The sequence below is a fragment of the Sorex araneus genome, chromosome 1 (assembly GCF_027595985.1).
Source record: "Sorex araneus isolate mSorAra2 chromosome 1, mSorAra2.pri, whole genome shotgun sequence".
Lineage (NCBI taxonomy): Eukaryota > Metazoa > Chordata > Mammalia > Eulipotyphla > Soricidae > Sorex > Sorex araneus.
In genome coordinates this window covers 340,314,765-340,330,918 of record NC_073302.1, presented here as the reverse complement: position 1 = coordinate 340,330,918, position 16,154 = coordinate 340,314,765, and the positions used below count along the sequence as shown (strand labels likewise).

Sequence of the window (16,154 nt, the reverse complement as noted above, 5' to 3'; positions counted from 1 at the left end):
AGACTAGGTCCCTTGCAAAGGGGCAAGTTTTAGCACTTGAGTAGAGGATGATATTTCCCCATAGTTCTAAATGGATTTTGACTCAAAAAAACAAAACCTTTCTCACATACACGATTTTATCTTCTATAACAACTCACTGTCAAAGGAAACAAAATTTTTAGTTTCAAATGAAAACTATGCATCCCTCAGAGCAGAAACTACTGATAATTTAGGAATGAGAATATAAGCAACAAAGTGCCTACCTTTCAACTTCAAATATATCTAGAAAAAATGAGGCTCTCTAATGCCAACGATTATGATATTCTGCTTTCTCTTCTCTTCAAAACATTCCCCCAAGGGGCTGGCCGCGGGCGCACTAGATGGTGCTGCGGCCCTGCTGGTGCTGCGGGCCCCGACGTGGCCGGCCGCCTGGGCTGCGGAGCTGTTGGCAGCGCCTGTGCCCGCACTTCAGCGTGGCCCGGCCAGCCCGCCATGCGAACCAGTATTAGCAGTCCAAACTCCAGCTATATTCACAGAACCAGCAAATGATACCAATGGAAATGAGATTTCCAGCCTTTTGGATAGTATCTTTTGGATGGCAGCTCCCAAAATCAGGCACAGTATTGAAGTGAACCGGTGTAGAAGAAACCCTCAGAAGCTTATTAAGATTAAGAACAATATAGACATTTGTCCGGAATGTGGTCACCTGAAACAGAAACACGTCCTCTGCGGCTATTGCTATGAAAAGGTGCGCAAGGAGACTGCAGAAATCAGGAAACAGATCGGAAAGCAAGAGGGGGGTCCTTTCAAGGTGCCCACCTCAGAGACTGTGGTGCTGTACGCGGGAGAGACACCAACTGCACAAGATCAAGGCAAGAGGATCATCGATCGAGATCAGAAGAGACCATCCTGGTTCACTCAGAATTGATAATAAAGATGCCTTATGGATCTAAGTTCATGGAAAGGAGAGAAGACTTTTTGTTTTTATTTGTGCTTGTTTTAATATCATCAATATAGCTTAAAATACTAAGTTGTGTCTGGATGATTTAGGGAGTTCTGAATCAATGGAAATGTTTGCTCATGTAAACCTCAATGGATTAATGTCTACTACTGTATAAGGCTATAAGTACACAAAATTTACACAACAGAAAAATTAAGCAACTTAAAATTCATTGAAAGAATTGAGTGTTTTCCTAGTGGTTTTTTTGGCCACACCCACTTATTGTACCTACATGAATAAGTCTCTGTATCCATAATTGACCTTTATTATGATAGTGAGATGAAGCGACATGGTGAGACATTTCTTCCTTGGGATTTATAGTATGTTGAAGTGCTATTTGGTGACCAAAGATCCTTTATAGTTCCAAAGATTTGGAATCCCTCTAAACAATGCTTTGACTGGATCTAAGAATAAAATTGAGATTCTGTAGAAAAAAAAAGCATCCCCCCAAATTAAGACAATATCCCTGCATGCAGTGGACCTCCTCTTCCATCTCAGACTCCTCATATAGTCCTCCTGGCAATGCCAGGATTGATCCCTGAAAACAAAGTCAGGAATAAGCCTTGAATACCCTGGGTATGACCCATTATCCCCCTCAACACTTGCAAAAGAAAAATAGACCTTCCTGCCCCCCACCACACACAGAGTTTACACAGCCACTAAGAAACACAAGAGATTCAAGAACAAAGTTTTGGCCTTTAATGGTATAAGATTTTTTTCAGAATTGAGAAAAATTTTCCTTTCCATTGCCTTTCTCATAGGATATACTTTCAGGATGGGGCTCAAGTACCACCAAAAGCAGTACTGCAAGTGGAATAAATAGCTAAGTGCAATGCCTATGGTATCAGAGATATTTGAGACCTCTGACACTAGGGACTTCCAGAACCACACTGGCAGTGATGAGCGGGGGCATGAAAGGAAGAGAAGCTACACAGTACTGGAATCAGCCAAGAGTGTCATCCATGCAATGCATGCACACGAAAATCTCTGTATACCCCTGGCTCCTTGGGGTATATTTTATGATATCTTATTTTTTTTATTTTATCGAATCACTGTGAGATAGTTACAAGCTTTCATGTTTGGGTTACAGTCACACAATGATCAAACACCCATCTTCCACCAGTGCACATTGCCCACCACCAATATCCCTGGCACACCCCCCTTTTCCCACCCTCCCCCTGCCTCCATGGCAGACAATATTCCCCATACTCTCTCTTTACTCTGGAGCATTATGGCTTGCAAGACAGACACTGAGAGGTCATCATGTTTGGTGCATTATCTACTTTTGGCGCATATCTCCCATCCCAACTGATTCCTCCAGTCATCATTTTGTTAGTAATCTCTTCTCTATTCCACCTGTGTTTTCCCCTCAGCTCATGAAGCAGTCTTCCAGCTAGGGGACAATCCTCATTCTTTTATCTGCTGTCCTTGGTTGTCAGCCTCATGTGATGTTATTCTATACTCCACAAATCAGTGCAATCATTCTATGTATGTCCCTCTCTTTCTGACTCATTTCACTTAGTATGAAACTCTCCATGTTTATCCATTTATAAACAAAGTTCATGACTTCATCTCTCCTAACAGCTGCATAGTATTCCATTGTATAGATGTACCAAAGTTTCTTTAACCAGTCATATGTTCTAGGGCACTTGGGTTGTTTCCAGATTTTGGCTATTCTGAACAGTGCTGCAATAAACATATAGGTACAGATGTCATTTCGACTGTGCTTTTTTGCATCCTCAGGATATATTCCCAGAAGTGGTGTTGCAGGGTCATATGGAAGCTCAATTTCTAGTTTTTGAATAATTGTCCATATTATTTTCCATAAAGGCAGGACCAGTCGACATTCCCACCAACAGTGAAAGAGCGTCCCTTTTTTCCCACATCCACACCAGCACTGGTTGCTTTTGTTCTTTTGAATATGTGCCAGTCTCTGTGGTGTGAGTTGATATCTCACTGTTGTTTTGATTTGCATCTCTCTGATGACTAGCAATGTGGAGAATTTTTCATGCGCCTTTTGGCCATTTGCATTCCTTTTTTTGAGGAAACTTCTGTTCATTTCTTCCCTCCATTTTTTGATGGGGTTGTAGGTTTTCTTCTTGTACAATTCTACTAGTGTCTTGTATTTCCTGGATATTTATCCCTTATCAGATGGGTATTGGGTAAATATTCTTTCCCATTCTGTGGGCTCTTTCTGTATTTTGGTCACTGTTTGTTTTGAAGTGCAGAAGTTTCTTGGTTTGATGTAGTCCCATTTGTTTATGTTTATTTCCTCTTGCACGGTCAGTGCTGTTTCATCCTTACGGATGCTTTTAGCTTCAATGTCATGGAGAGTTCTGCCTACATTTTCTTCTATTTACCTTATAGATTCATGTCTGATATTGAGGTCTTTAATCCACTTGGATTTGATTTTTGTGCCTGGCATTAGACAGGAGGTCAGAGTTCATATTTTTGCAGGTAGCTATCCAGTTTTCCCAGCACCACTTGTTGAAGAGGCTTTCCTTGTTCCATTTCACATTTTTTGCTCATTTGTCAAAGATTAAGTGGTCATATATCTAGGGGTTTGTGACAGGATATTAGGTGTTGTTGTATATCTGTGAAACTGTGTGTTATTCATTCTGTTATGAATGAGAGTCTAGCTGGGTAAAGTATTTTTGGTGAGCCATTTATTTCATTGAGTTTTTTCCACTACATCCCACCACTGTTTTTGGGTTTCATCAGATAGGTCGGTTGTGAATCTTAATTATAAAGGCGCATCCTTAAGATTCAAAATACTTTCTTTGATCTTGCTGCTTGCTGCAAAGAAAGTATCAAAATACTTTCTTTGATCTTGCTGCTTTCAGAATGTTGTCTCTAAGTTTTCATCATTTTTATCAGGATGTGTCTTGGGGTATTTTTATTTGGATTTCTTCTAGCTGGTACCCTTTGGGTCCCCTGAATGTGGTCGCATGTTTTCCTCAGCTCTGGGAATGTCATAGCAATGATGTCTTTGACGGTTTCTTCTTCATCAGGGTTTTCTTCCTGTCCCTCTGTGTATAAAAATAAAAAGAAAAGGCGCGGGCGAGGGAAGGGACGCCTCACCGCACCGAGCCAGGCACAGGGCCTAGGGCAGCAGCCGTCTCTCCCGCCACCCGAGTTCGGTAGCCTCCGGCCGCTTCCCCCACCCCGGGGAGGTTGATGGCGAAGATGTGGCAGGCGAAGGAAGGAACGAAGCCATGAATTGAGCTACAGGCTTCTTTCTAGGCTTGGGTATGGGAGGAGCTGAGGGTAAGGCTCTCTCCGTAGTAGAAACTTTCTTTACTTCATCCTCAAATTTAAAATCCTCTCTGTTTAACTCCTGAGGAAAGCCTCCCATAGCATATCTAACTTCCTCCTCCTCGGAGGTATCTTCCAAAGCTTTGAGAATGGAATTAATGATTTCCCAAGTTACCCAGAATTGTTTGGGGATTTTAGCCCCTCCTTTAAATTCCTTAAAGACATTATCCTTAATTTTTTCCCAAACCTTAGGCTTTAAAGTACCCTTATCTGAAAACCAGGGATGAAACTTATAGACAATTTTTAGGCAGGACCGGAGTTGGTCCCGAGAAACACGATGCCCAGTTCTCTTTGCAAAATGCTTAATTAATTCAATAAAAAACTTGCCACGTTCAGTTTGGCGTGAAAAATTTTGAGCGGACTTCTCGCGGCACTGTTTTTGTCCCATCTTACTGGGGCAGTAAGTCTAGTATTTTAATTCACTGCACCACAAAATTCTGTACTCCCACCAAACTTTTCTAGAGTGGAGTTCTACCGAAACGCTATTCTTACCTTAAAGAGTTGCACACCGGTTGGAGGTTCGCGCCCACCCAGGGACGCCAGTTGTATAAAAATAAAAAGAAAAGGCGCGGGCGAGGGAAGGGACGCCTCACCGCACCGAGCCAGGCCCAGGGCCTAGGGCAGCAGCTGTCTCTCCCGCCACCCGAGCTCGGTAGCCTCCGGCCGCTTCCCCCACCCCGGGGAGGTTGATGGCGAAGATGTGGCAGGCGAAGGAAGGAACGGAGCCATGATGGTTGGTCTCACTTGCAGTTTATTCCAGTCTTCCCTCTATACACTCTCCGTCCTCTCTACACCTGTCCGCCCTCTATACACTTTCCGCTTCTATACACTTTCCGCCCCCTCACCTTCTCTCCCAACCCCTTTTATTGATCATGGCCCTTCTAAAGGGCGCAATACATTGACGTCACCAAAAGCACCAAAAGATCTTACAGGAAGAACATTGAGGCAACATAATTCTCTTGTATCTGCAGGCCCTTAATCTAGGCCCCCCGGAAAGAAGATACAAAACCAAAACGGAAGCCTTCTTTGGGCTGAAAGCACTCGGATTTACATCCCAAAGACCAGGCTGGGCTGCAGCCTGGAATCTACAATGTCAAATCAATTCTGGCTAGCACCTTAGATCCGGGGTCAAAGATCAGCTAGGTTTCTGTGACAAAAGGTTTCTGTGACAAAACTCCAGAAGGCAGCTGGAAAAGGGGAAATATTCCAACACCTCTGGGACTCCAATAATTCTTATATTACTCCTCTTGGCTTCATCACGATCTTCTCTTGCCTTCTATTCCCGGATTATGAGTCTCTTTTACATATTTTGCTCTTTTCTGGAGAGTCTCTGGACTTCATCTGCGAGCTCACTAATTTTGTCCTCAGCAGGTGTTACTCTGCTGCTGTGAACTTCCACTGAGTTTTTCAATTCGCCTACCAAGTTTTTTAGGTCTGATATTTTCGTTTGTAATTTTGTTTGCATCCTCCACGTTTCTACTTTTAAATCCTCTTGTATTTTATTGGCATTGCTTTCCATTGTTTCTTTTAGCTCCATAAGCATCCTCAGTAGCTCCCTTCTAAATTCCTTGTCAGAGAGGTTGTCTAGCACTTTATTACTGTTGGGGTCTTCTGGGCTAGCCTCTTCAATAAGTAAGCTTGGTGGGCTTCTGTGTTTCTTTACCATTGTGACCTGTGTGGTTTAACACTTCATGCTCACTGTTACTATTCTGCTTATGATGCAGTATTAATTGAGGTGGGCTTAATGAGTTATTGGCTATGTGTTTCTGGTGGTTAAGCTAACCCAGTGAAAGATCCAACTAAGAGAGTAACTTATGGTTCTTATAGGATATGAAGGGGGAGAATAACTCATGACCGTGTTAGCAGCCACAGCTCTGGGAAGGAACCCTGACACCAGCAGGGTACCTGGATGGGATGAGCAGAGGGCACGCGGAATGTTTCAGCCCCCCACAGATCAAGGATAAAACCTGGCTGCCCTGGGATCTAGCTAGACGTGTGACTCTGAAAAGGAGCCTTGATACAAGCAGGGTACCAGGATGGGATGAGCCTGTATCTTTTGCTTTATAACTGTCAGCCACTTTTTTTTTAGCTCCTAAGGATGTCTTCTGCCTCTTTTAAAGGATTTCCAGAAGTAGAATCGATTCATTGTAGGAATATTCATTAAACATCCCCTCTTTACAGGGGTTGGGGGCGTAGTGTTGGAGCTGAGGAAATATCAGTGACAAAATAAGCAAAATGTGACATTCAAATAAGACACACATATGGAGGTCAAATTGATATAAGGTTGGGCAATGAAAGGTGGGATATCTAGGGGGGTTGAAGGAATAGCAACCTCTTTCTGTCGAAGAAGGAGAAGGTGGTCTTGTTTCAGAGAGGAGTGTACACCAGGGCAGTCACTTACAAACACCACCAGCAAAAGTCAGAAAGGTGGAGACAGTGAGGTGGAGCCATTATGTGCTTGTGTTTAAGAAATCTGAACTTGACTAAAACTCAAAAAATGAAGTAGCTGCTTGTGAATTGCTACAAAAACTCCAACCAAGAACACCCTGGTAAAGTCGCACCCGCATTCCCCAAGTGAAGGGCTGCAAAACAGCTGAATGTTGGGAGCTGGAGTGATAGTACAGTGGGAAGGGCATTTGCTTTGCACGCAGCCAACCCAGGTTCGATTCCCAGCATCCCATATGGTTCCCTGGGCACCGCCAGGAGTAATTCCTGAGTGCAGAGCCAAGAGTAACACCTGAGCATCACCAGGTATGATCCCCCCCCCAAAAAAAAGAGAAAAAAACAGCGGAATGTCGATGTACAGATGGTTACACAGCCTCTTAACACTTTGATAAACTTGCTCCTTGTAAAAAACTAAAGCACGCCAATGTGCGTGCGCACTTGCAGGCTCTCCAGGCGGCTCAGTCTCACTGCCCACGTTCAGTGCTCTGGAACCACTGTGTATGGCTGTTGGTCAAGGGCAGGCGACAGAAGGAAGAGGACCAAGCTGGTTGCTGATTAGTTACTGTTTATTCAATCTTCCATCTTTCCCATCTGCCGCACTCCCAGCCCCCTCCTCTCTCTGGATCTCCTGCCACCTCTCTCGCCTCTCTTGTCTCTCTCCTTCCTCTCTTGCCCTTGCCCCCAGGCTGCACACTTCCAGGTAGCAAAATCATCATAAGAAAGCCCTTCCTGAGGGCTGGGCATTCCAAAGTCCTTCCTGACTCCCAGTAGGCAAAATACCTCTTAAGGGTTTTTTCTCCTTTCTTCATTCCAAACACTTATTAACATCTTAATACTAGTTATTTTTGTATGGACATAGCAAGAGATACATTGAGGTTTGCAAGGCAGCTCTCCTGGCAACATCTTGCCACAGGCTCAGACTACAGCACTCAGGCCAGATTAATCACTCCTCACCCTAGCAGGGTCCAAATCTAGTTAGCACTGTTTGGATCATGACAACATTTGTCCATGATCAAGCTCTTAACTTATAGTTAAGCATTAGGCACTTTGCCAGGCCCATCTCGATGCCAGGGTAGCACACAACTCACCGCTTGCCCTGGTCCATCTTGTCCCTCGTTGGGACCCTGATTTTGGGGGTGCTAGGAAGTAAGGGCAGCTGAGGCTTAGGACAGAGAACAGATGCCCAGGAGGAAAATATCATGTAGAGTCAAATGACTCCCAGGTTACAAAAGCATAGCATTTACTAAGTCTTCCTGTGTCCATACAAAAAGGACATTGCTCTGAATAAACTATGCAAAGGACTCAAGGAGAAGAGCAAAACAATATTTACAAGTCAACAGAACACTAAGAAAGAAGTTATAAATAAACACAGAGGAATGGGAGCACTGTGATGGGAGTAACCCAATAAACCTAAACTACCTGAGGCTATGTAATCCTACAGCTCTTTCTGGAATTTCATGTATAAAAGACCACATATATGTCTTTTCATGGGGGGACTGGGAAATGTTTCACCATTAAGTGAACCAGATTGGGGTACATGATATCCTTAAAGCCATTTGTTACTGAGGACCTAGGGCTGCCCTGAGTTCTGTGTCTCCTCACAAGTGACTTGCCTCCTGTACTATTTGTCCCTGAACATTTAAATGTCTACCTAGTGACTCTCTGCTCAGTTCTCGAATACTAAGTGATGAATGTCATGACAATAGAAGCTCACTGTAGATTGAGATGAAGTCACATGGTCCAATATGGAGGATATGTGCTAACTTTCTCCTGCTGTCACAGAAAACCTAACCAGAACTTGGAAAAATCTACACCATAACTTATTGAAATTCTGAGGAACAAGGACAAAAGGGAGGGACAGATAGGGAACAGAGATAAGTCCTTACCATGAGAGAAACTCCATCACAGGACAACAAACTAAAACTTAAACTATATTTCTAAAGTGCAGAATTGTACTCTGTGGAGAAGGGAAAGTGCACCAAAATATCTGGAACCCCACTTCTAAGGTTCTCTACTTAAAACTTTGGGATAGGAAAATGAACTGTAGAGTATAGATAGGGGCCAGAGTTGCCAGCAGATACCATCTTGTCAGTTACTCCCAGCCTTGTTATAACAATGCTGATAGGTGTCATATTGGTCTATTGTGTATAGTAACAGACCAAGGAAAACTTCTTCAAAAGAAAGTTATCCATTCCTACTAAAAAGCTGTGCTACCTGGTACAAAGAGATGGCATAAAGAGTACTTTCTCCTGGAAGACAAACAGTCCTATCCCCTGTCATTTTACAGCTCATGTATGTCAAGCAAACTTGACATCAACACCAAAAGCATTTTCAGACTTTCCCCTACCTGTTCTGTTTCCTTGACAGCCCACAAACCAACTTTATCCTAAAAGTCCCAGAGTACAAATATCAATCAGGACTGAGGTATCAAGGTCCTTTAAAAAACCCGCAAACATTCTCCAATCAACAGCCTGATCTGGGTGACCTCAAAAGTCTAGTAGTTTCTAAGCACTGGCGATTCCGAAAACCTTGTCACTGACCAGATCAACTTAAAATTGGCACATGGTTCCCCCACATACTCACTGTATCAAGCCATGGGTCACAACTTAGGCCTACTTAAACACAAACACTTTGCCTCTGCCTATGTCTGTAAGGAACACCAAACCAAATAGGAAATGGAAGTCATCGTTAAAGGCAACAAGCTTGCAAAGAATTACCTGCACTATGAAGTTCTGCAAGCAATCTGAAGATAACTTCAAAGCCACAGTACCATTGATTCTCATGAAGTGAAGCGATGAAGACAACTCTAATGACAAAGTATGGGCAAAAGTTTAGAAAAGTCCAAACAAATTCTAGAAATAAATTAAAAATTACAACTCAGATGCTCAACAATCTAGGAACACAGAGGTAATGTAGCAGAAACAATATAAATATACAAACAAAAAGAAGAAAAGTAAATACAAGAATAAGAGCACAAAAACTCTATGAGACATCATCAAGAGGAACAAATTCTCATCACAGGGATTCCAGAAAAAGAAGAGAATTAAAGCAGGACAGAAATCTTCTTTGAAGAAATAATAGCCAAGATGCCTCACTGAGAGACATGAGATACTGAGATGCAGGAAGTTCAATGAGATCCAAACATTTGGATCATTTTCACAGAAAATACACTGTAATTTAAGTAGTAAAAAAACAATAAAGAATTCTAAGATTCATAAGTGTAAAGCAAAAAGTCACATAAAAGTGAGTTCCTGTAAAACTTGGCAGATTTCTCCATAGAAATATCTATAGGTCAAAAGGAGAAGAGTGTAACTTTCCTTATCATAAAACTATTGTTGAATTTGTTTGTATATTTCTTCTGCTATGTGTAGTTCAAAAGTTTAAAGGCATGAAGTTTAAGTCTTCTTTGAATTTATCACTTATACTTTTTCCTTTAACTTTAAGAAATTATTTATAATTGCATATTGAATTTAACAATGTTTTACATGTAAAATATAAACACTTCAATACTATTTAAAGCTTCAGCCCTAAAACACTCTCAATAGAAATAGATTTTGAAATAGATTTTGAATATAATTGGTTGTTGCTAATTTTACACTCTAATTTTCTTTGCCTTGCACAACTGGCCCCACTTGGCTATTTAAGCATAAAGATAATCCCTATAATTCCACAAGCAAGAAAATCTGACCCAAGAATGAGGTCTGAGTTTCCAACTTCATTGCTACTATTCTGTTCCTCTTGAGTATCATTTGATCTTGCAGTTCTGATCACTGGGTTACTGGGTTCCTCATCATCTGTAAATGAGCACAGTAGCTCCTGATAGAAAGATAATATTTATCTCCTTGCACTAAAAACACTTAAGGTCACTGTATGATGGCTTCAAAATATGTTCATCAATGTTGTATCCTATTCTTTCTACAAACTGGAGCGTCTTCTTGCTGAGAAGTGTGGGAAGACGGCGGTTATCCCTATCTCTTCTCAAGGTTAGGATGGCTGTCCTGGTTTCCAGGGCAACATCCCTCTATCATAGTCCCATGAAGGTCACCACCGACAATCACAGTCCTTTCAATACATAGTACCAGCAAATATCTAAAGGCAAGTCCTTTCATACATCTTACTGCAAAAAAATATCCATTAAAACAATTTCTGTGGTATGGACAGCAATGACAAGCCTCTTTGTTGAGTTCATTGGCTAAGTCACCTGGTAGAATATATGAATGCAATTTCTATTTTCAGGCTTGGAGAGATAGTACAGGGGTTAAGTCACTTGCCTTGAACACAACTGATTCCAAGTAGACCTAACACCACCTACAATCCCCTGAGCATTGCCAGGAATGATCCCCGAGCAGAGCAATAAGCCCTGAGTTCCACTGGATGTTGCCCCCAAACAAGCAAACAAATTAACAAAAACAATTATTAGTCTCATTTACAAAGTTAGAATCCAAGCTTGAGAGGAATAAGATAAAACATGTGCCATTGACCAGACATATTACAGATGATTAGCTGGGTTTTTGAGCCCAGTATCAGATCATGTTACTACTACCCAACGCACTTTCAGAAATTTTGTTCAATTCATATATTTTTAGAGTTTTATTTGAATACTCAGGCTCCCTGAGTCCTAATAAGTTGCTGAAACAATTGGCAAAAAGAGAAGACTAAGAAAGGCCGCCGTCTCTCTGCATACCTAAAGTATACAGCCCCCCTCCCAAAGAAAACGATTCCATTTTCATCTGTCATCTGTGGGGTTCTTGGATAGTAGTGAATTACTGTTGGGCCCAGAATAATAGTAAAGTGGGTAGGGTGCTTGCCTTGTATACGACAGACCTCATATGGTCATCAGAGTCTGCCAAGAGTGATCCCTGCGTGCAGAGGCAGGAGGAAGCCCTGAGCATCACAGGGTGTAGTCATTAAGAAAGAAAAAAAAAAACACCTTTTTTTTTAAAAAAAAGAAAAGGAATTTTTTAAAAAATAACTCTAAAATTGAAAATATCTGACTAACATAGAGGTATAAGATGAAAGATTCCGATTCCTGTTCTCTGTTGTAAGTCAATGTTCCAATTTCCACTCAGTAGTCTTGCCAGGGAGACAGAAGTCAACCCTTCTGCCCATTTTCCAAGACCCATGTCTCTAATTACTTCTTTCCCCAAGACTATTTTCTAGGTTTGGCTCTTCCAACCTGCTGCCCAGCTTAATGCACCGAGAGCTGTTTCCCCTGGACACACAGCCAGAGGTTATAATTAGAATCAAAGTGCTTCTATCCCAGGGCCCGCCCTACCCAGCCAATGCATGGCTAAAAACAGACACATTCAGAACAGTTTCACTGGGGAGATTAGGGACCAAACACCTCAGCACTTTCAAGATGAGATGAATTCACCAGCTCTGGCTTCATCGTGGGCACCTAAGGCTTACTGGTCCTCTTTCTCATGCGCACTTCACACACAGAGAAAGGAGCACCCTGTCAGTGAAAACAGCAAAGCCTGACTAAAGCCTGTGAACTTGTCTTGTTCCAAACACTCAAGTTGGAAACAGCTTAGGTGTTTGTGATTTCCCCTGATAGAACTATGACATCCTTCCACATCTGACACCACTGATGCCTTGAATTCAAGAATTTTCTAGTAGACAATGGTAAACTGCTGCCCCAGGTGAAAGAACAGACTAACAGGGTCTAATTCCGATTGGCTTTTAATCTTTTCATCAGTTCAGCAGGATAGAAACAGCAAGGTGGAGAGGCACTCAGGCCGGACTCCCCCATGGCTTTGCAGCAATAGAACTTCAGAACTCAACAGGAACTTAAGAAACATGTTTCTTCGAAAGTGAGGACTGCCGTAGTGGGCCGTCTCAGAAGAACATAGCCAGCCAGCTGTAGTTACCCTTTCGTGTGTCTTCATTCTCATCTAGAAGTATTTCTCAAAGGGTGTTTGGTCTGAAGACCTATACATATTCTCTAAATACAAAATAGACAAATATGTTAGTATGTAAATTATTTTGTGGTAGTCTAGGCTATAGGGCGACCCCTTCAAGCATCATTATAGCAAGCAATTTAAATGCTTTTGGCTGAAATATTTTTTCACTTTAGTAGTCCAAATTCTGGACCATATGATATAGCACAGTAGATAAGGCGTTTGCCTTGCACGCGGCCGACCTGGGTACAATTCCTCCCTCCCTCTCGGAGAGCCCAGCAAGCTACTGAGAGTATCCTGTCTGCATGGCAGAGCCTGGCAAGCTACCTGTGGTATATTTGATATGCCAAAAACAGTAACAAGTCTCATGATGGAGACTTTACTGGTCCTCACTCAAGCAAATCGATGAACGAGATGACAGTGCAGTGCTACAGTGCATGATTATTTTAGAAACACTAGGTCCAGGTTTCACACACCTAAAATATCATGCATATTAAAATGTACCCATTTTATTCTTAATTAAAAAGTAAATAAATAAGAGAAGAAAAGGTGGATTAATAAAAGTAATCAACAGGTCCAAATCACAGGAACTTGAATGATAAATTTTTTAAAAATCATGGAAAAAAGAAATCTGTAACATGCAAATCTCATTATTTCCTGTCATGTTGAAATAAAATAATTTTAATGTAAAAGTTGAAGAAATGATGCATTCAAAAGCGGACGCTCTCAGTTAAATATGGACATTACAAGTTACAATAGAGTCATCAATGCCAGAATAACCCTAGGATTTCCACTTTTTCATTAATCAGTAGAGAATTTATTGAACAGCTAGACCTTTCTATCCCTTTTCTCCCTCCAAGGCTAGTGTTTCCCTGTTGAATTTTAGCCTAGTTGATCTATGCAGTAGTGATAGAGGGGAGTTAAAGTTTCCTCTACTACTATGCTGCTGTCAAAATATTCCTTCATATCTATTACCAATTGTTTTACATATTTTATGATGCATTATTAGGCGCCTATATGTCTAGAAGTATGATTAAGAAATGACCGATCCTGTCTCTTATTTGTCTTTTTTATTTTGAAGTTATGTTGTCTGATATAAAGGCTACCCCTAGATGTTTCAAGTAAATAGTTTGCCCATAAAGATTTCTTTCCAGCCTTTGACTTTGAGTGTGTGTGTACCCTGACTTTTGAGGTATGATTCTTGTAGGCAGCAGAAAGTTGGGTTCAGTTTCCTGATCCATCCTGCTACTCTCTGTCACCTGACTGGGGAGCTGAGGCCATTTAAATGGGGTGAAATTTGTTAAGATGAAGTAGTTACAGTCTTCCTTTTGTAGAAATTATTCATTTGTGTGAATTTTGTCTTTTCTTACCTTTGGTAAGACATTTTTTATTGAAATTTACTTAGAAAGATGTGAGGGGAGAAAGAGATGTATGTGTTTGAGAGAGGACACAAGATTCTTCAGAGTGAAAAATAAGCAAGCAACAGAAAACAGAGACAAACAAGTGAGAGATATGGGCTTGAAGTGGAGGCCCGTGAAGTCTGTCTTACTTTTTAAAAGAATCTCCTTTAACGCTACCGGCAAAACTGTAGCAAAACTGGTTTCAAGTTCAATAAGCTTAATTTTATTTCTATAATATGAATGATAATCTAGCTAAACAGAGTATTCTTGATGAGGTCTTATGTTCATTGATAGTTTTACTACATCCCACCATTGTCTTCTGGCCTATAGAGTTTCATTTGATAGCTATCCCATGAAAAAGATGGTGGTCTGATTCCATTTGAAATTGTGGGACAATAGCAACATAGGTCAGGCAAAACCATCGCTTGAAATATGATGTGGTCAACTTTGTTGTGGAACTGTCCACCCGGAGATCCCATGTTCAATGTTTAGATTCGGCCTTCTGGAACTGTGAGTGACCATGGATGGACTTGGTCAACATGATGAATGGAGTGGGGAGCAGGGAGAAAGGGCTGCAAAGATTAAGAAGATAACTCCCAGAATGACCACCATCTGGGATCTCTTTTGCACTATTACGGCAATATGGGAAGATGCCGTCATTGACAACATCCACTGGTTCAGCACCTCCAAGACTGTGCGAGGAATGCCGTGAGTGAGAAAGCCACAAAAAGACACCTGTCTTGGGAAACTCTCAAGCTCACTCACGAAAGTGGTTTGGCGCAAACCTCAGGCAATCACAGGCTAAAGCCGAGCTCGCAAAGCTCTGCAGAGAAGCAATAAAGGAAGACCTGACCCAAAGAAAGAAGAGTAGAAGTGTTGGTTAATGCAGCAGAAGCTAGGAAAAGTATTCATAATGCCTGCCTGTCCTTCGCCAAATATAAGACCAAGATGACTGCCCTCTGACATCCTGATGGATCTATTACATCCTCCAGAAGGGTAATGGAGAAGATTATCCATTACTTCTACTCAGATCTATTTGATAGCCATGTCCACCTGCCCACATACCAAATTCCACAGGATGGATATGTCATTCCCAGTGTTCTCCCTTCCGAAATTCGACACGCCATTTTGTCGGTAAAGAAGCATACAGCACCCAATCCAGACAAGGTCAGACCCAAACAACTGAAGAATCTGCCGCCAGTACTCATCAATACACTGGCTCAGCTCTTCACATGTTACCTGTCTGAATGCAAGATTTCATCCCAATGGAAAACCAGCAGGGCCGTCCTGTTGTACAAGAAGTGAGACATCTAAGACGTTGGCAACTATCGCCTGATTTGCCTGTTGTCCATCGTCTACAAGTTGTTCACTCAAGTCATCCTGAATAGATTGGCAGAACACTACACAAGTGTTCTGCCACAAGTGTGCACAAGACGGGTTCCCAAAAGGTTTCAGCACCAACAACCATATACACATGTTGACCAAGCTCATAAATTAAGGGAATGGTTCTCAGAATATAATTTGAGAACAACATGCTAGAAATTAGGAAAGCTGCTCTTTAGCTTCTGAGTCCCACTCTGATTCATAACTTGATGCGCTAGATCAGATAACCCAGAAAAACTCACCCCTGAATATCATGTCACAATCCAAACAGACTTACTGTTGAGGAAATCATATTTTAGTAATTAGTCATAAGTTTCTAATTCAATCTTATATTCAGAGTTCAAATGCATTAATGGTATATAAACTTTAAAGATGTCACAGCCGAGCATAATGACAGAATAACAAATACCTAAAGACGATGTAAACTAAGAAAATGAGAACTGGTATGCAATAAGAACCATGCCACTTGAAGGGGTTGGGGGATAAGACAGGGAGGGGGCAACATCTTTGGGGAAGGTGATGCTGAAAGGTGATAAAATGTTATGTACGAAACTCTACCAGCAACAGTACTGTAAACCACAATGCAAAAACTTATAATAAAAGAAGTACTTCTTGTAAAAGCAAATTGTTGGTTGGGAAGCAAATGGGATTGGGGGAGGGGCACTGTTGGAGGAAAGTGGACACTGGAAAAAGGATTGGTGTAGAAACATTACCCATTCATAAATAACTTTG

At 41.6% G+C, this 16,154-nt stretch overlaps 2 protein-coding genes across 2 annotated transcripts in view; both read left to right on the top strand.

Moving 5' to 3' along the window:
* KCNU1 (potassium calcium-activated channel subfamily U member 1) overlaps nt 1-16,154 on the top strand; it is a 204,294-nt gene that overhangs the window by 173,817 nt on the left and 14,323 nt on the right. The gene's annotated exons all lie outside the window — the stretch shown is intronic.
* Nucleotides 296-907, top strand: LOC101547676 (39S ribosomal protein L32, mitochondrial-like). The gene has a single exon (XM_012932375.2). It carries the CDS (start codon nt 296-298, stop codon nt 905-907), a length of 612 nt encoding a protein of 203 aa, XP_012787829.2.